This window comes from Brachionichthys hirsutus, chromosome 12 (genome assembly GCF_040956055.1).
Source record: "Brachionichthys hirsutus isolate HB-005 chromosome 12, CSIRO-AGI_Bhir_v1, whole genome shotgun sequence".
NCBI classification, from domain to species: domain Eukaryota; kingdom Metazoa; phylum Chordata; class Actinopteri; order Lophiiformes; family Brachionichthyidae; genus Brachionichthys; species Brachionichthys hirsutus.
In genome coordinates, this window is record NC_090908.1 from 8,183,380 (window position 1) to 8,204,261 (window position 20,882).

At 41.2% G+C, this 20,882-nt stretch overlaps 1 protein-coding gene across 1 annotated transcript; it reads right to left on the reverse strand.

Moving 5' to 3' along the window:
* Positions 1-1,434: 1,434 nt before the first annotated feature.
* LOC137902674 (myc box-dependent-interacting protein 1) lies at positions 1,435-13,033 on the reverse strand. The gene is made up of 19 exons (XM_068746760.1): positions 12,947-13,033; positions 12,139-12,219; positions 11,947-12,001; positions 11,724-11,818; positions 11,515-11,610; positions 11,106-11,216; positions 10,924-11,016; positions 10,633-10,718; positions 10,383-10,458; positions 9,798-9,853; positions 8,277-8,346; positions 7,209-7,331; positions 7,001-7,084; positions 4,907-4,927; positions 2,720-3,094; positions 2,150-2,203; positions 1,809-1,883; positions 1,641-1,742; positions 1,435-1,536 (listed from the first exon to the last, which is right to left on the reverse strand). The coding sequence occupies exons 1-19, from the start codon at positions 13,031-13,033 to the stop codon at positions 1,435-1,437; spliced, it is 1,842 nt and encodes a 613-aa protein (XP_068602861.1).
* Positions 13,034-20,882: the final 7,849 nt, after the last annotated feature.

The window sequence follows — 20,882 nt, forward strand, 5'->3', positions numbered from 1 at the left end:
TCTATGCAAACAGAAAGATTTTTTTCTGGCACATTTAAGAAAGAAAAAACATGAATGAGGCTGGCTCAGTTATTATATGTGAGTAGGGTTAGGGTGTAACTGTGTCTAACTATAACCAACTAACTAGCTGATCACCAGCAGCAGCGTCTCAGCAATGCTAGCTTCTTAGCCAGCCTGGCTTAATGCATATTTGTATTCCCTTGTGGAAAGAAATCCTTGAAAAGTTTTTTTTTTTCCGCATGCCGACTCAAATTTAAAATACTGGGAATAAAAAACCTGACTGTCAAATATTAGCGCTATAGGACCCTAAGAACAGCCCTTCTATTTGAATTTTTTGTTTGTTTCCTTTTTTCTTTTTTGCAACCTTTAATGAAACTGCATATATGGATTTAACAGTGGGATCACATCATTAAAATCATACCATATTTAAAATATTGTGACAATTAAGGGCCCATGGTCCACAGATGAATAGTTAAAGTGGGAAGGGTAGATCGGCTGCATGCGATCACAGGAAGGATCAGGCTGCCTGGAGATCGCTAAATAGCAGACACAAATACTGGCATCAAACTATTCTGATTTATTTTTTTACAGAAAAGGATCTGCTATACGTCACCTCCACTTGTAGTTTTTAATAATAAACAAATATTCACAGGCTAAAACAAACCTGCAACAACCAGGAAGAAAAAGAAACTTGATATCTATGCATCATTCAAAAATCTATTTCTGCCATAATTCACATCTCTGCTCATTGTTCACTGTGTTTGTCTGATTTGTGTGTGTCAAGATGTATTTTAAAAATGAAAGTTGTCAAAAGTGTTTTTTGTTGGTTTGTTTGTTTACTTTTTGGTCATTCTGTTTTCAGTATTTTGCCCTGTTCATCTGCTATTTTACATATCTGAGGGTTTATATGAGTGTTAGATACACTCTGCTACACTTGGCGTTGTCTTGATAATCTGACACCGTTCTCAATCTCTGACTAGATGAACAAAAATACATCTCAATAGACATCTTCTATGCTATGGTGGTAGAGAGGTTAAGATGAGACACGAGGGTGAATCAAACATGATGCAATTGCACTGGTAGCCATTTCAGAGTTGCCCACTCAGCATGATGGGGAGTCTCTGATCAATGACTCTGTTATGGCATGTCAACAAATACTGCAGCAAAGACTGGGACCTGTGAATTGGCCCCATCTGCAATTCATAAATATTAGCAGAAAAACCGAAATGCTAAGATCCACTTTTAGCACAGTGTAGCAGACATCAGAAATGCGTGATTTCCACCCAGGCTGTGAGAGCGCTGCTTCTATGGCCAAAGTCCTAGTTAAGATAATAGCATCAGGGAAAGGAAAAGAAAGGAAAGGAAAGGAAGAAGGAAGGATTGAGGCAAGAGAGCAAGGCGAAGGAAGCTGGACTGACATCCCGTCCCATCCTTTCACAGCCTCTGGGTGAAGTTTTCAGGGAATACTCCTTTCGGGGAATTTTCTTTGTTCTGCTGCCACTCATCCTGCTGGACTCCCATCAGCCAGCCGTCATCCTAAAGGCATAGGCAAGCCAGTAAAGATAGTTTCACCTCACTGACACGGTGACAACGTGTGGGTGTTTGTTTGTGTGTGTGTGTGTGTGTCCCTGTTTGTTTACCTGCTCGTCAGGGTTTTCAAAGTGGATTACTAGCACCACATCACCAGCCTTCATCTCTAGCTCATCTGTATCGTTGGCAGCATAATCATGCATCACTTGTACCTGCAATACAAATAAATAAGCTTTATTTACACAGCACACACACACACACACACACACACACTGTACCTTAAATAGGAAGCCAGGTGGCATTTCTGCATGCTCCGGTGCTTCTTCTGTTGGTTGTGGCGCTACTGCTGGTGTCTTGAGAAATTACATGTTCAATTTAATTCATGCAGTATACAATAATTCCTATTAATCCATTCAAACAGAATGTTCCAGGACAGTCTAGATATGGAAAAGCTGATATGTATTCAATCAAATGTAATTCCATGTAATTCAGCATTTCTTTTTTGACCGATTGTAGACAGAAAATATATGAAAATATTGAATTATCTGGTTGCATTATTATTATTATTATTAGTAGTAGTAGTGTATGAACATGCTACAATAGTTCTTCTCTTTCTCACCTCCTCTGTCACCACTTCTTCCACTGCTGCTGCAGCAGCTGCTGCAGAATCACCCTGGGAGCAGAGAGAGATAAGAAAACAGAGAATGAGACAGACGAAGGACCAAAATAAGGAGGGCAAAAGGGTGAAGGAAAAAAGGAAAGACAAAACACGACAAAAACAGACAAAACAATACAAGCCCGCACAGCCTAAACAGCAAAGCTGGCTCACACAAGCAAGTCATTTGAATGTTACTGATGCACAGTTGCCATAAAGCTTTTGCATGCTATGTGCGTGGATCTGTGATTAGCGGTCATTGGGATTGTGTGGAACAGATTCAGTATCTATACGCTTCACATTCTCTCTTCAACTCATTTCCAGCTTTACCTCTGTTGATGCATCCACACTGCTGCTCCAGATGCATCCTAAATATTTCCATCTCTCAATTTCCTCCTTTTATTCACAATGTATCTCTCAATCATATGTTTCTTTCCAGTATGTCATGCTCAAACATTCTCCCAAGAAAAAAAAAAAATGCATCCATCATTTTTGGCCAGATGCATCTCTCCATTTTTCTCTCTCCTCGGTTACCTGACCCTCTTCATAATCCAACGTAGCGGCAGCGAGAGCGGATTCTTCCTCAGCAGCCTCAGCTGGTGCCTCAGCTGCAGGTGTTTCATCCTCAGTGACCGGCTGGCTCCCGTCATTGCCCCAGCCCTTCTGGGCTTCAGCCACAGGATCCATATGAGCCTGCTGGATTTCTTCCTCCCCCCCTCCCTCTTCAGCCACAGCCACAGGGTCATAGCAGACTGGCTTGGTCCCGTCGTCTCCCCAGCCCTCTGCTGCAGCTGCTATGGGGTCATAGCGGACTGGCTGTGAGCCGTCATCCCCCCAGGCATTTGTAGCTGCAGCAACTGGGTCATAGCACTCCTGGGTGTCCTTTTCCTGGGTACCACTCTCCTCAGGCTGAGGGGCAAGGGTCAGGTTTCAAAGCAATCAGAGGTCAAAATAGATATTTTACCTTATTTTATAAATCAAATGGTCGTATGCAATTTTCAGGGACAAAAATGCAAACTATTTTAAATATTTAAGGTCAGATTGTTTGGTAAAACATTCCAGAGGGAGAAAAGGTTTGGGGAAAGAGGACCACAGGAAAAATACATTTTGTGTTTGAGGGCGTTTTACCAGAGTTTGGAAATATGCCTAAAGGACAATGTCAAATATATTTGCTGGCCAATGACTTAGGAAATTGGTAAGGTTGCCGAAGGGTGCTGATATGCCATTTAGCCAAATATATTTGAATGCAGCTTTCTGATAAATTCGACATCAAATATATATTTTTAATGGATAACTATAATTTGCTTTTTGTTGTTTTATGTTTAATCCATTTTATGCCAATTTAAATCACCGTGAAATCCCTTGTGTCTGAATGGCTAGTTCAATTTTTTACACATTTTGAAGGGATTGACAAGAGATGTATAGAAAAATGTCTGATCAAAAAATAAAATAAAAGAGTAAGCATAAGAGTTATCATCCAGGTTAGATATAAAATGGACTATAAACATAAAGAAAGATGCCCTGGACATCAGTGTGGGGAGTATGTAATCATCTTCATTGTAAAATACGCCCCCCCCCAAAAACTAAACAAAGCAGACCTTTGCAAAACAGCTACAAAATAAAATCAGAGATAGATGAGGGTAAGGAAGGGTTGCAAGTTGAAGCAGAAATTTTAAAACTCAGCCTTTTCCCATCAGAAAATAGATGTCCGATCTTCTATTTGCAGATGGCAAACACGTCTTATATTCCCACGGCTATGTTCAGATGGAGAAAGAGGAGGGAATCGTTGTAAGAGCAGAGGTGCCTTTCGAAGCGTTCACTGTTTCGTCTGAAGCTCAAGATGCAGCAGAGCTGCAAAATCATTGAGACACATCTCTCTTACAGTGACGGGGTTGAACAAAACAGTTAGCGAATGTCGGAATGCCACGTAGCAAGCATGCCTTGTGAAGTTGAAAGTTGCTGTTCTTATTAGAGGAGCATTTTTATGGAAAAATCCCACTGAAAAGAGAATCAACTTCAATCAAAGTAAAATAAAATCTTCCCTGTGTGTGATGTGGAGCATGTAGCCAGCATGCAACAGGCTACATATTCTGTCAGCACAAATTGTGAACATACAGGGAGACAAAAGCAAACAATCAAAGGAAGTCAATTCAGTTCCAAAGCAGTCCACACTGAAAGAGTTTTCATCCCTATCTTTGATATCATAGTTGTCCACATTTGTTCAGTTTAATGAACGTCAGTATGACAATGAATTCTTTATACTGCGTGTCGTCAATCAACAACAAATCAGGCTCTTTGTATGACCATTTATATAACTTCAGTGTAAGATGTCAATTTGAAACTGAATTGAATCAAAGGTCCAAAGTTCTCTTTGTGCATATAAAAATCTCATCAGTGTTTAGTGTTGCAGCATCAAGCACTGCGGAGACAAAGACGATGCACAAATGGACAAACGATAGAGTTCTGTTAAATGAAAAGTTTATGAGCACAGACGTCCCGACCCAACAAGTCCAGAGTGTGGTGCACGGCCTCGCACCATAATTTAAGTATAGTCTACTCCTATATGAATATGAAAGGCCCGTCTGGAACAGCTACATAAGTAAGAAGTTCAGGCAAATGATGAGTCTGAACACAAAATAGGATTTTCTGATGAGGATGATGATCGCCATGATTGTTATATATTTTTGCTAATAAAAGCAAATGTATTGATGATGTGCTTACCCATGAGTCCCAGTTTGCAGGCTGTGGAAAATGGAAAGTGACAAAATTAAATTAAAGAATACTATAATAATACATTTCTAATCATATGCTCTGTGACTGCAAGGCCAGAGGAATAAAGAGTAGTACTGAAAATTGACTGCAATTAGGAAAAGAGTGCTGCAAAATAATATTTACTTAAATTACTAATTTAATCTTGAGGTCAATATTAAAGCCTAATCCACAGGATTACTCTATATAAATATCCCTTTTTTGTTGTTGTGAAGGGTCGTTACACAAATGACCCCTGCAGTGAAGCCACTGAGAAGTGTTGACATTAAAACTGGCATTGAGGATGAATTAATAAACTTGGAATGTATGTCAAAGATAACTGAACGACCTACATTCTGCTTATATATAAGTAATAAATGGCATCCGTTTAATTCCAATGATGGGAACAATTACGTTTCATTCCGATTTAAATTTCAAGCTGCTTTGCTCTCTTTTTTAAATCTCCACCAAATTCCAGGTAGCCGAGCTAACGGCTCCATTCCATCTTGCTTTAAACATGTAGTTGTGCATCCAATAATTAAAAGTCTAACTTGGACTCAGCTGTGGTTAACTCTGACCTATTCCGAAAATCATGACTCATATTTAAATCATGTCAAATAATAGTTAGCTCTTGTACCTTTTAGGAAATAGAATATTATCTAAAACGTAAATGCAAACATGACTTAAAATGTCTATATTGTTGTAAATGTACTAATTCTACAATCTTAGCTCTACCTAATTTGGTATCCAGGGTAGCACGCTCCACACATTCACCCCCTGCCTGCAGATAGATATTTTTGTCAGACCTCCACTGCAAGATGTGCTTTATAAGTAATCCCATTACTTATAACAGCTAGTGATGTGGGCGAGTGTTTGCTGTGCCTAGATCTCCAGTACCAGTTAGTCAGCCGATGACACTGCAGCCCACGGAAGCGAGCATACGCCTCAGTCTGGAACTCACCATGCTTCACTGCCTGCCTGCTCCCTGCCTTCATCGGCTCCTCCGATATTCCCAGTACTTACAGTATTTAGACTCGTTCACTCTGTCTATGTGAAAGCTAAACCTTGTACCATAACTACACAGATGACAAACAACTACACCTCCCATGAGAACCTGACCACAATAACAAGACTTTATCTATGGTAAATAGTGGAAATGTCAAAAAAAGAAACTGTCCTCAATTAAATGAAACAAGCCATTCATCTAATTCAAATATTGCCACAATGCTCCTGGCATGGAAATTGGCACCCTTGTGGCGAATGCAGCTGTTACAGTGGCTGCTGCTGCTAGGCAACTGACTGAACGACAGACAGCATTACACCTGTGTGGGAATGAGTGTGGGCTTTTACGCGGGCGCCATGGCAAACCTCTTCATTCCTAACTCAGATACTAAAAGCAACAGCTCATGATGTCCCTCTATCAAGGCCAAAGGTTAAACCCCTAATCTGTGAGCAAGATAAACATTTATGATGAGACATTTAGTAGGCTATGTTACTGGGTTCAAAGTGAAGTAACAAAACGTGTACTTATCTAATGTGCCAGGCAATTACGCGAATCGCTGGTTACTCAGATATAACACTCAAAGTATGACATACCTCTGTACCTAAAACTGCATTCTGCTGTGCAGTTCTGAAGAGAAAGAAGTAACAAGGGAGAACAGGAGTGGAGCAGGGGCTACAAATTATGTCATGAGTTTTCTGCAATACTGCTAAGGCAAGAAGAAGTCATCGCTTAGAAAGGTTTCAACAGATCGCCGTGCCGTCATCCGCCTCACGGTTGGTAAGTTGGAAAGAAGCAGGGCAGGTTGCACCAAACTTACCAAGTAATTTAATTTGTATCCAGACTTTTCAAGCTTGTTTCAATGCATTTAAAATCCTAAAAATCCACAGGCTCCTGAAAGCATCCAACATGAAAATAAATGATGACGTTCCTTTAGATTTTAGTAACAATGAAACCAACTTAAAATCCTTCTGAATAAAATATCAAATCCCTTGTGAAGCTTCTTGCATTTCTTGCAGTTGAGGGTTCTCAATAATCTAATCATGTTCATGCCATGAATAATCCACCTGTGTGAATGGAAAGGCTTTGGTTGCTGCAGAGAAAGGGTCCAGGTCTCTGTTCAACAGGCTACTCACTGCAGGACTGTCCAACTGACAACAGCAGGAATAGGAGGACTCATTGGCTAATAGAATAGAATAGAATAGAACTCCAAGGTTCTGACCGGTGCCGAGGAGTAGAACTGTAAAGGTTCTTCGTTGACAGCTAATCACTAACCTCTGTAGGGGAGGTGACGCTGATATCAGGAGCTGCTGCAGCATCAAACAGGCTTATGATATTCTCTGTTTTCAACTCCTTGGATGGGGTCACCTTTGGTGGAGGAGGCACTGCTGGCTTTAGCTGGGACAGAAAGAAAAGAAAAAATAAGTATATTTGGTTCCGTTTTTATGAAAAGACATTTTATGGCTTCCATCAATGGTTTTCATCAGTCCATCCATTTCCGATAAGAGTTTATACTTCTTTTAGAGTCACGGCGGGGCTGGAGCCTATTCCAGCTGGCATCCGCTGAGAGATGAGGTGCACCACGGACAGGTTGCCAGCGCACACAGAGAGACAAACAATCCATCAAAACGCACGGGCAGACCTACGGCTAACTTTTTTGGACGCTGAGAGGAAGCCAGAACCCCTGGAGGAAACCCACTCAGACACGGACAGAAGGTGCAAACTCCATGAAGGCAACAACGGAAGCCATGCTGATCCCGTCTCTGCTTTTGAAAACTGAATTTATATGTTTTCATCCAAAACTTTTGTTCTTCGATATTTTCAACAAAAGAAAGTGTTTCAAATGTAGCATTAGATTGATATGCAAAAAATTAGAATGAAAACGGACACCACCCAAAGTTATTCAGGCAGTCGGCTCGACCTACGCTGCTATTCAACCATGTGATAGGCCTTGTTTTCCTCAATCATCATCCAACACACCCTCATCATTTAGCGGTCCATTTCAGTGGATGTGATTTTCTGTTCCGCTCCCATCCTCTATAAGTATTGCTGCCCGAGTCTTCGGCCTCATCATCACCAAAGCACACTGATGTGGACTCCAAAGGAAGGGGGTTCAAAATGTTCTATGTTCTGCTGCTGTGACCGACATTTCACAGATCATAATTTACGTGACTACAATAAAGTGTCTTATTTTGACTTGCCATTGAACGACAAGGACAGATGTAAGTAACTGATGACAGTAATGGTAATAGTCACACCTGCATGGAGACTTACTTTAGTGGCACAATTATTGCATCTCAGAATACAGTGTATAATGCTGCGTTGGCGTGAGTGTGTGTTTACCTTCGATGGAGATTTGGGGATTGGTGGAGGTCCTGCTGGCCTGAGAGTGTTGTTAGATGCTTCTTTGCCACTTGGTGGGGAAAAAAAAAGAGAGTGAGAAAGAGATGGAATGCAAAATAAATACATTAAAAAAAATCACAGCGAAAGCAACAGTGATGACAGTATGAGAGAAAGATGCCACACAGGATACAAACATATATATAAAGTGAACACACGTTTAGGAGGCATGCTCAGCAAGAGTCCAAGCAGACGACGTCGGTGTTGCAAGCGCTGCCATGCAAGAAACGTGAGCCTCCTCCTATCCCACAATTTCTCTCCTTCGCCTGCCTCCGTTCCAGTCAAGCAGGCTGTAAATCCTCATGAGCATTCATAGAGGCGTCCAAACACACCCAACGACCTGCAGGTGTTCCAAAGGTCGGAAAACCTCCAGCTTATTGCCGAACCAGGAGAAAACGCAAGCGCTTTATTGAGGGCAGAAACAGAACAACTCGGCCCATAAAGCCTCCGGGCTCACGCTGTACAGTTTTTATTGACATTTATTAGCATTTAAGTTCTGCATCAGTCTTGCCTGGTGCAGCATTAAACACACAGGTTTACACAACGCTCATATAACTGAGGACCCAACCCTCTAATTACTGCCTATCTCGTCACTTGCACAACCAAGCACTGATTCTCCCTGACAGACAGAGAGATAGCTGGACAGACGAACAAGAGCGGTGTCGCTATGGTTACCACAGTTGCTGTCGGTTACCTGCTATTTGTTCCTGATGATGAAGCAGTGTTGTTAAATGCCTTTCTGTTGGGGTGGGGGGGGACTCCAGGTTAATACATGCCATGTAGCTTAAACGGCTTGTGTCGCTAATGTTTTCATTTAAAAAAGAGAGTATACTTTCCAGAAATAGAACATGAAGTCAGTGAAATAATCAGATGGGATTGCAAGGAAAAAGGATAAAATTGTAGGAATACAAACTATTGAATTGAAATGTTGGTTTTAAACGTGTATTATTAATGTGTCTAATGCTGCAGCAGCTAATTAAGATGTGTGTTTAGCACAGCAAACATGTCTATTGTACCGATAGGTATTAATAGAGCTGTCTGAATGAGCACTTAGCCTAAAGACAAGTTAAGTAAATAAACATTTGTAAACGTTTTTACCACTTTAGCTACAGTAAAGTCATTAATAAAAACAAAAAAACATTTATCATAAAGGAATTTGTTCAAAATACCTGCAGCACACTGCATTCATCAAGCAAAAGGAATGATGTAATCTCAAAGGATTTAAATACATGCTAAACTTTCTGAGAAGAAGCCATAGATATGCAACATGGTGGATAGTTTCTTGTGCTGCTTGCGATGAATGGTCACAGCGACTGCTCAAAGAGACTGAACGCAGTGAAATGATGCCCTGCGGTATATCTATATTGGTTATATTAATAGATTTAATTTAAAATAATAACAATAGATTTCTTTTCTTGAACAAGCTTTTACTAAGATTTGCTGTTCACGCCGTTGCTCACTGACCTGCTTGTGTCTGTTCTTTCCAATTTCACCAAGATGTCGTACAAATCCTGATCCAGCTGCAGAAGGGGGGGGGGGGGGGGGGGTGTTATATATTAGCCTGAACAGCAGTAGCATTGCATTATTCATCTGATCAATGGAGTGTCTTTAAGTATTTCCACCCACATCTCTGCTTGCTCCCACACGATTTATGCATAATCTCTGTCATAATCAATTCGCTGTGTTTTCTGACCCTCCTACTTTGTGATATTAAAAATGTGCTGCAAAATGTCTCTCTCTCCTGCAGCTAGTTTGCATTGTCGTGTTCACATCAAGAGGGAGCGTGTGTGTTTGCAGCTCTTGAACTAAACCAGCAATACTGGGGATAATTTCAGCATATTCACATGAAATACAATCGTACTTTTTACACGGGAAAGACAAGACAGGCGGACGCAACAGACTCTGGATCAGCTTTGAAAAACGGTGCAGAGGGGATGCAGGACTTTAGCGTTTTTCACTTCATGTTCCCCAAGTTGTGATGAGACTATATGTTGCTTCTGGTCTTTATCTTGGTAACGGATTGATAAGAGTTATATGTGTGAGACTCACCCGGCTGATTTCTTTGTGAAACTTCTCCTCAAAGCCAGCCAAACTCTGGAAGGTGCTGACGTAAAACCCAACACGACTAGAACAATGGGGGGAGAGAGAGAGACAGAGAGAGAGAGAGAGAGAGAGTATTGACTGAATTACTGGACTGACTTGGTTAAACAGCCCACTAGGATGCAGCACAGATGTAAGTGAAATGCAATTACAGCATCCATCCATCAACACTAAATCAATCTCAAACACAAATACACACCTGTTCCACAATGAAGGCAACTCCTCTTGCAAGTCGATATTTATCTCCTCAAACACCTTCTGCGCCCTCTCCAACTCTTCCTCCGCCTGAAACAGACACGACAGTGTGTGTGAATGTGCATGACAACTCCCGGCACGCTTCGACAGAGTGACAGAAAACAGAGGCAGAAAAAGAGAAGCATGTTCAAATCTCGTTGTTACATCCCGTCTGTCTTTGACTTCTAGGTAACCCAGACAACGCTTGTAACAGTCACCAAAGCTTGCAAGAGGTGCAGTGAAGACTACCGTGTACCTGGCTTCTGGACAGGCTGCTCTGGGCAACATTGTGTGCAGACAAGATGCCCTGCGCCCAGCCGGGAGTGGCTCTCTCCAGCAAGGAGGAGGGCTGGAACACAGAAGTCATCAGCAAAAAGCTGTTCAATACGCCATATTTTAATAGCAACACATGTTTTGTGTTTGTTTTTGTTTTTTTACCTTGGTTATTTTAATGCCCCCATCCTTTTTCTTGGTCTTATGTGTGGTAGCATAATTGTGCCTGGCGCTGTCATAATCAACGAGCTTCCTGTCCCTCTTTGCTATGCGTGCCTGAATGAAGGAAAAAAAGACAAGAAGATTGTTATCATTGTGAAATAGAAAGCATTTTTTTTTATCTCAGGAACAAAGAGGAAAGAAACCTGCCAGGTGCACGTGTTCAACAAATACACATATTAGCTCTTTTAGGGGCCAATGTTGTACATGTTTATAAATTGCATTTATTTATAAATACAATAAATACAGTATTATAACAGTAGTGTTTGATTATTTTAAAAGACTGGTTGCCACTACATGAAAGTTTAACGTTTTTCACACGAATCCTGCAGGCCTTTAACGCCACACAGCTTACCTTGATATCAGGGAACTGGCCGAGGTACGTATCCATGGAGATAAGCGCATGATCTACTAACTTTTGGTGGTAGTCAGTCCATAGCACATCACAATCCTGCCACATGGATGAAGACAACAATAGCATGTACAAGTTACCTTTGACTTCGGCAGAAGTCAGATTTTCTTCAGAGGAATATATTTAAAAAAAACAAGTCAAGTGTTTCTGACCTCCACAATGGAATCCACTTCGTTGTTTCCATACCAGTCCGGCTCGTACATGTCAGCCAGACAAGCCTGCACATTCTTGGAGGACTCGTGCATGGCTGAGGATAAACACACATTTTCGGTATATGAGCTGGACATCAGCGTGAATTCGCTGATTGGGTTGCATATTTGTAAATGCATGATGTTTATATTCGTGTACAGCAGCGTGAATCTGTGTGTGGGACACCTTTAACTGCCTCAAGGTATGCCCTGAGATCTCTCTGCAGTTTGCTGCCTTCAGTCTGGAGGGGGGTGAAGAACAAAGCATGATGTGAATGCGACTGGTGTGTTTGTACTGCAAATATTGTTCAATATATTCATGGTTTCTGGGCAAAATATGACTCATATACAACATCGTGACATTCTGGATTGTGCTCACATATTGTTTGTTGAAATTGATCACTCCCTCCTCAAAGGCAACATCTTTGGTTTCATCGGCTTTGCCAAGCTTCTGAAGAACCTGTCAGCAAAATACAAAATATCATATCGTAGAAATCAATCATACTAACAAGTAAAGTTTCCCCTATACTGGTTATGTCTTAAAAACTTTCCTCTTGTATTATTTCAGTTTAAGATAAAAGAAAAAAAGGTTCCTTCCTTTTGTGATTAAAATGATGTTTGATCCATTGATAAGCAAATAAGCATGAGGGATCCACTGTGCCACACTGAGGTAAAATAAAAATAAAAAGAGATGCTTGTAGAAACCCTGCTCGATATATTATGATGCATAGCGTGTACGAATAGCGCCCCCTGCCATGTATTCCGTGCACAACGTGCATGTGCGTGAAAGCGCAGGCCTCAATTCTGTCATCTCTCCATATTTCAGCACCTGCTATATTTATAATCACAGTCACAAACATTTCCGAAGTCGCTATTTACGAGACAAGCACTCCAAGAACTGGATTAAAACGTGATAAACGAAGCAGCCATGGGCTGAATTATGAGATTAAATCATGAGGCCTATACATTAAACGCTATTTCACTTAAATGTGAATATGTGCGCTGCGCGGCATTGACTGCTGGAACGATGCATTTGAAGTGGACGACCCCATCCCCACAGAGACCACCACTGCCCTGCCATTAAGATGTCGTGACGCGCCATTGCGCCTCGGTGGAGGATGCGGCAGCGGCGCAGCTGCTCGATAGCCTGAGCAGTCTTCTCCCCCAAACAAGAACACGTTTGTTACCTTTTCTTGGGCTCTTGTTAGTTTTTTCTGAACGTTGCTGGCCACTTTCCCTGCAGTCAACCCCTTCCCCAAATTCAACTCAGCCATCTTGGAGCGCAGATCAGTCTTTAATGGCTGGAAGGAAGGAAATAAAAAGCCCAATAAACGAACGGATGAACCGCTACGGAGACCGATGAGGCAAATTCATAAATGTCGAGTATAGAGGAAATAATGGTGATGGGTGTGAATAGGCCTGCGCGGTGTATCGTTGAGATGTGCGTGCGGAAACCTAAACTGGACTGTCAATTTCGAGCTGCCGTGCGCGCATCCGTGGCAGAGAAGGATGCTGGCAGGGATGCTCTTAAAGGCGCAGGCGCCCTTGCGCGTCCTCTGAAAAACGAAACCAACTCAACTGCTACATTAATATGAAATAAAGGATTAATTTCGTTATCATTTCCGGGTTTTTTTTTCATGCAGTCATTCATGCATTCATTCATTCATTTATCTTCTTAAGCGCTTTGTCCGTTACCGGGACGTCGGTTGTTTTGGAGCCTGCACTATCCCAGCAGTAAAAGAGGAGAGAAGCAGGGTACTCCCCGGACAAGTCGCCAGTTCATCGCAGGGCCACACATTGACAGACAATCATTCACACACACACAGTTGGGTAATTTGCATGGTTTTTTTTTCATGTCTACAAAATTAAGTCCTAAATTTAAAAATATTCAAACAATTCATGATCATTCGCAGCAAAAAAATAAATAAAAAAAGTCGAGAACCTCCTAAATCTGCTTTTATTAACGCTCCAAAGCTCCGTCCGCATCAGTCTGATGCTTAGAATTATGTAATATGTGAAGTGACGTGAAGACCTCGTGGTCAAAGAGCATCACTGAAGACCAGCTTAGTCATTTTAACAGACAGTGAAGAAAAGCACTGATGAAACGGGCGGCATTACATTTATACGGATGGTGGCACTGTGCAGCTAATCTAACATTAGATCTAAAGATGTAAATACAAGACAAATAGCACATTAAAATGAGACATCAGTGGGAAATGTTGTTTCTAAACTGTCGAGGCTGCTCGCGTTTAGAACGTGCAGGACATCCCTCGGGACATTTGTCTCCAGAGAACGCAACAGCGCTCCAGCTTCCTAAAAAGCTCATCTCTTCTCCAGCAGATGGCGCTGTCGACCTACTGCCCGACCGATGAAGCTCTGACAAAAGTATTTTATGTCAGTATTTTGTAAGCCTGACGGAGGACCTGCAGGGCATCCGCTAACATTCGGTCGTTCCGAGTGATCTGATTCAACAACCTGCGGCCCGAGGCTGGCCTGAAGAGGAAAGAGCGCATCCACTAAACGCTGTTTCATTTGAACTAAAAGACAATTTAATGTAAAGACACGCCAAAGAGGTAAAAGACAAACAACGTTGGAGCCAGGGGCGTGAGAGAAGGGTTCACGGCCTCCTGGTCCTGGTTGTGACCCCGGGCCAGGTGAGCTGAATCACACCCGATCGTAAGCACAAGCTTGCTCTACATTTGATAAATTCCACCCTTTTGCGAATGCAAAAACATACAATTATCTTATTTCACCTCGCCTTGATATTTTATGGCGGCTATAAATCAGCAGCTCTTTATTGGCGCAGGTGTCTGCTGACTGAGCGCTCTCCAAGGTCCTGACGAGGACAGTCTGTCGGTGCTGAGGGACGCAACAAAGCGCTCAAAAACAGAGCTGCTGCAGATGATTTGTTTTCCCCTCAGCAGCACACCGAATAGAAATGTACACGTGTTTATCACAAAGCCCCATGTGCACGTGAGGAGTCAAATGGTTTAGTATGTGGATGCTGCGTTTGTGGTGATTGTACAATTTTAGCATAATCTTGTGCGTCATGCACTAAAAAACAATGAAATTAATTTTTTTTAAAATATATATTAATTTGAATTACACAGGGAAGCTTCTGAGTCATCTTAATGTACCCCCACTGTAATAATCTCAATTAAAATTCATATTTTTTTTATTCTAATCATTATTTTTTTTTCTATTACCTGTACCTTAAATAAACCGACAATATGCCTCCCTTTACCCTTATTCTCTCCCTCATGCCTCCCCTGTCTCTTTACCCCCGACGAGTCACCGAGAGACCCCCCCCCCTCTTGCGCTGCGGGAATGGTTTAACCCGTTATCCACGAGACAAGGAGCACAAAGGCTGAGCAAACACTGGCCGTCCAAGAGGGATGCAATGAGAGAGAATGATGTAAACATGGAACACACGCACGCAAAACCCCGCAAGAGAAGCGTTTCTATTGTTCCATGAGCGCGTCTGTCTGGAAAGGCTCGCAGTAAATGAGAAAGAAGAGGAAGAGGAAGAGGAGTTCATCCTTGTTTCCTTCACCAGCTTCAGGCTTTTCTTTCTGGAGTTGCTCGTTATTGGGTTTATTTTTTTTTTATTTTTTTTACATAACCATGTTGGGTTTTTCAGTCTGACCCAGAGACAAGTGTAAATTAGCTGCTTCTTCCTCTTCTCTGCTTTTTTAATTATTATTATTCATTGGAAGTCGGAAACGACAAAGGACGAACACTGAAATGCTGCATTTCTGAGGTGAGTGAGTTTTTCTTTTTGGGCTCATCCTGTTATCTCCACCCTGCAGCATTAAAATGGTTCCCAGTGTCCGCCGCTTACATAAACCGCATGTTGTGAACGAGACGCGTGGAGATTCTGCCCTCACGTCTATTGTTTTCCCTCCTTTGTTTTCAAACGGAGCGTTTCGTGCTCCAGCTCAAGCCGCGACGCTCCCCGAGAGCTCCTCGGCGGCCGCGCATCGGTGGACGGGAACGATCAATCCTCCATGGCGCGCGGAGGGAATTAAAACATCCAGAAGACTCAACTCTGAATTGGATATCCGCGTGCGTAATTGGGTCGGGCAATCGCGTCAACACACTGGGAGGCAAATTGATTTGCATCCCACGGAAAGTCACGTGCATCCACGTCCCATCCGCGTCTGTCCAGTCATCCATCTGTCATCCAGTTTCAAACAACGCATCTGCTTTTAACCATAAAGGGAGATATCCAAAAATAAAACCATAAAAGTAAAAGAGGTGGCGTCATTTTCATTTTATAATATTTTTTTATTAGTTTTAATTTATGGAGCATCATAATTTATAGTTTTCTCATGCAAAGAGGAATAATTAGAAGTATCTGCTGAGCTAAATGGGCAGGCGTTCTTCTCTTAAGTCCATTTAATAGCTATTATTTTTGCACCACATCTTAATTGTGAACTTGTGTGTTCTCTCCCCCAAGATAACATTATTAATTAAAAGATCAACCTAAAACAACAGAGTTTTTTTTTCTCTCCTTATATTTCTGGTATGAATCATTTGTTTGCTGCAGCTTGTGAGAGTTTGTCCATGCGCACCGAGGAGGAGACACAAAAACAAAACACTGGCAGATTGAATGCTTCATATTCGTGATTTGAATGCCAGATGAAAAGGAGAGAAATGCAACAGTGAAACATCAGAGAGACAAAAGTTGAGAGCATGATGATACGCTTCCAAATGTGCTTTTCAATTACAGATTACAATAATGAATAGTTTGTGCTTTTGCAAGCCTGAATAACAACTGGAAGCAGCCTGTGAGAAAATTAAAATTACATCCGCTGAGCTGGATCTCTTGAGGTATCAGAATGTAGTTAAAGGCTGTGCACTATTTGGAAAACAATGCAGAGAAACGATGGCATGGGAGGACACATTAAGAAACCGCTGTGCAGCCAGTTACTGATTGGCCGTGCTTTTGTTTGGCTGTGTGATGCATGGAATCGTGCGCTGGTGTCAAACCACGGAGTTTCTCATTTTAAAATCTTTCATTAAGAGTCTCTTTAATTTTGTGACTCATTTCCTCAGCGGAACCGTGAAGCTGCGGTCTCCTCGGTAGGAAATGAATGATGTCAATAAACCAGATCTGTTCAGGAAGTTACACAGGTCTTTATAATATGAGCATAATTTATCAGCTGAAGTGTATTATATGAAAAGAAAATGCATATTTAACTCCGTTTGCACCAAGTATTCTATTATTTTGCTTCCATTTTTTGAGATTTAGAAATGCTCCAGCAATTTTCCAGCCAGAGCCCCATTTTTTAAATTGGCCCAATGTTATGTTACAAATGTTACCCTCATGCACATTGCTCTTTTGATTCCTTGTTGTTTAATCATCGACAGCTCCTGATGTCAAATTTGCACCGCAGTCCTACAATGGCCAAATGATGAAGGCCTGTTTGATCAGATGAGGAGGAGGAACAGACAGGAAGGAAATTGAGAGACCATTGCATCCAATGGCTTTCCAGGCCACGCCTTTACAAAGTCTATTAAAAGTGTTTGATGGTGTTTTGCTCACAGTTACGTAACCAAAAACAAGGAGCCAAGTAGACCTGGGACTTTGGCCAAGCAAATGCTGTGTATTGAAGCCTGGTCAGAATGCGTCATTTTATCCTGCGGAAAGTGTGAAAAAATTAGGTCAGCACTGGGAATCAAAGACATTTAAATCCTTTATCTGAACTTCTCCAAAATAACATTCTACTACATTTATATATTTGTCTTCTTAAGGCAAACAGACCAATTAAAATGCATTAATTGGGGCCTCGGCTTCAGAAAGACTGGATGAAAGGTGCCGGAGAGTTTCATTCATGCTTTGCCTGTGGTGACGTATGAACTCGCTGAGCAGTGCCGTGATGATGGGTTATATAAGTGCTGTGATTACAAGGGAAAAGATTCAAGACTGCAGAAAACACCTACGGGGGCCTTTCTGTCTGACAGCGCTAGTCTGCTACTGACCTCGGCGTGTTTGTGTGATGATGAAAGTGAAAAGCAGAGGGAAGATTCAGAGGCTGCACGAACAATGAATGAGAAAGGACTGTGAGCAAAAATTGGGAATGAACAAACCAGTAAATTGTAAGAATTTTAATTGAGTTTAGAAAGAGTCAGTGGAAAGAAATGGGAGAGAGTGAGAAGAGAAGTGTAAACGAAGAGGGCAGAGGGAGGATAAAGTCAAACATAATCCCATTAATACACACCAGCGCTGTCCTCCCCCTTGGTGTTTTCACATGCACACACATACACACACACCATGCACATGCTGGTTCAATGCAATGTTCAGATATATAGCTGTTTGTTGGGCTCTCTGAGCATCCAGTTAATGATTTCAGCATTCTATGTGCTAATTGGATGGACACTGGGGGATTAATGAGGACAGCATCAGGTTGTGAGCCAACCAAATCTGACTCGCAGTGTGTGTGTGTGTGCGTGTGTGTGTGCGTGCACGTGTCTGTAATGTAGGGTTGTAGCTGGAAGAGCCTCTTCGTACCATATAAGCGAACACATCTTCCAGCATTCCTGCTGCTTGATGCAAACATTATCAGAAAAAGGTTTGTTTAGCCGGAGGTTTTCATGATCGATCCCGAATTTCATACTTCAATACTATGTTGATGGAAGAAAAAAGACAGATGGACAATCTTTTTTTTTTAACACCTAAAAGGAAAAAGTTAATTCATAGATCTATAAACATGAGGTGAACATCTTTAAAAAGATATTTACCAAATTACTAGTTACTTTTATAATCAAAATCGACTTATTTCTGGATACAATCCAACTTATTTTAAGATTGTCTTGCTGCATTGACAGATGATCCAATATCAGCACATTTATAATATTGTTCATATATTGGAGCCTTTGCTTTACAATTATATGTTTTTTTCATAACTTTGGTGCTTTCAGTACAGTAAAATTAGAGTATTGGTATAGATTATTAATACTTATTGAAAGAAGGAGAGACTGGCAAGGCAGGCAAAGCATTCATTGAAGATTCCCTCTTTGTAATATATAACAGCACTGAGTCTATGTGGATGTTAGTGTGTGCCAATGCAGGAAAATATCAACAGATAAATAGACCTAATGGAACCTAAAATGCAACATTTGAAGGCAGTAATTCAAAAAGAAACACAAAGCAAAGGTAGAAACTGCATCAGACGACCTCCTACCACCGTGTGGCAAAGAGCAAATCATAATCACCAAGATCCTGCAATTAAATGGAAAAGGTTTTCGTGTTTTTCTCTTTAGCATTTCTCTTCAAAGACAAATGTGTTGTTCCACATTCCATTTCAGAGCTATGGCAAGTTTTTATTAGACTGATTTTTAAATCTTGTAAAGAGCCTTTATAGAATGATGAAGGTTACTCTCCATGCTTCTGTTTTTTGGACGTGATTGAACTTATTTATCTGTATTTCTGCACATTGTAGAACATGTGAATGCGTCTTTGTGTTAATCGCACTTTGCTGGTCAGATGCTAGAAGCCATTTGGACTTTCTCTTTTCCTTTTACTGGTCACTGAAAGAATGAAAAGCAGTTTAACGCAATAGCATGAAGGTAATTATTTTTGAAATGGGAGTGCAATGGCTTTTAAAATGAATGGAAAATTGTTTTCCCAGTTTTGGAGGCTGAATTCTGTGTGAAATAGCTTGACCTCAGTTACCTGCGTGAGTTTATATATATAATATAATATACTTCTGTGTTTCCTGTTTTTGAGCTTTCATATAAAATAGCACAGCAGAAAGATAAATTAATTAAAGAGAGGAGGGGGGGGGGGGTCTAAAGAGTGTGGAAGCAGCAGTGAGATAAAGGGAGATGGTGAAAGACAGAGAAGGAGCTGTAATCTGATGAAAGCCTCTTTACACCCCCGTCAGCTCACCTTCAGGCCACAAGCAGCGGCCAAGGCTTACAGGGGGCTCAATGCTGAGGCCACCAACATACAGGCGCACACACTTCAGATATTATTTCTTGTGAAACCTCAAACTTATATCCAAAGATCAATCTCTCAACTTCACACTGTAATTAGTGCTAGAAGCCTTTATTTAATTTGCACGTGTCATGGTGTCAGAGCTTTATTACCAAAGACGCTCTATTTTGTTTCCACTTCAGTCTTTTTCTGTCTTTTTTTAAGCATTTAAATTGTCTATTACTGTAACGGAGAGATGTGGTGTGTTACATCATGTGCTCCAGACATGATTAAACTTCAAAAGGAAGGAACTATGCTGAAAGGGAATGAAGCCGGATGCTTGGAGTGGAAGGGCGATTAGCAGAGGTGACACGGACGAGTCTTCTTGAGCTGCTGAAACATAATGATGCTGCAATGAATGATTTAAGACTTTATACAAAATCTTACATCTAACATCTGTAAAAAATGACCATTAAATATTCAACCACACGTTCTGAAGTTGATGCATTTTCTGTATAAACAGGTGCAGCTGTAGTTAAACAGTCAGTTTAAATGTTTCCACCAGAAAATCAGAGCCTTCTTTGTTATAATGGTTTCTATTCTAACTGACCGTCGTCTTTATAAATATATATTTGCATCGTTCTTTTAAGACATGTCCACTTACATCTTTGTTAACCCAATCATGCAAATTAGGTCGTTCTACTCTACAATTTAAAAATCTCAACTATTGGATTTCAAATGATGTGAATCAAAGAATAGCAGCTAAAGCTCCTATTTGAGATGGGAATCGTTTTTCTCTGAGTACATCCTCCCACACATATCAAAGGTCACAGTGCACACGATCTGCTCTTTTGCTAATTTCCACATCATTGTGATGCTAATTGAAAGAAATAACCAATATCATCTTGAATTAAATGATAGAAGTGGACTGTTTCTAGTGTTGTATCAATCCTCTGAGTAATTTATATGGTAAATTCATCCCAGCCTTTTTTTTCTGCAGCAGATTGAGAACAGACGCTAGCTAGATAAGACTGCGTTGCCGCTTCTACATTACGTTGATGCCGGATCTACCTCCAAAGCAGATACAAACTCTCTGTGCCCCCCCCCCCCCCCCCCCCCCCTTCCCGCACACACACGGGTTCGATGGCAACACAGTCATCCTGTTGTAACCATCACATCAGAAAACACTTTTACTCAGTCTC

Excerpts from the sequence above, each read along its gene's own strand:
- LOC137902674 (XM_068746760.1), bottom strand. The coding sequence starts at position 13,033 with ATGGCTGAGTTGAATTTGGGGAAGGGGTTGACTGCAGGGAAAGTGGCC. Across the intron at positions 12,220-12,946 it reads TAACAAGAGCCCAAGAAAAG|GTTCTTCAGAAGCTTGGCAA; the intron begins GTAACAAACGTG and ends TTTTGCTGACAG. Across the intron at positions 11,017-11,105 it reads GGGGCATTAAAATAACCAAG|CCCTCCTCCTTGCTGGAGAG; the intron begins GTAAAAAAACAA and ends TCTGTGTTCCAG.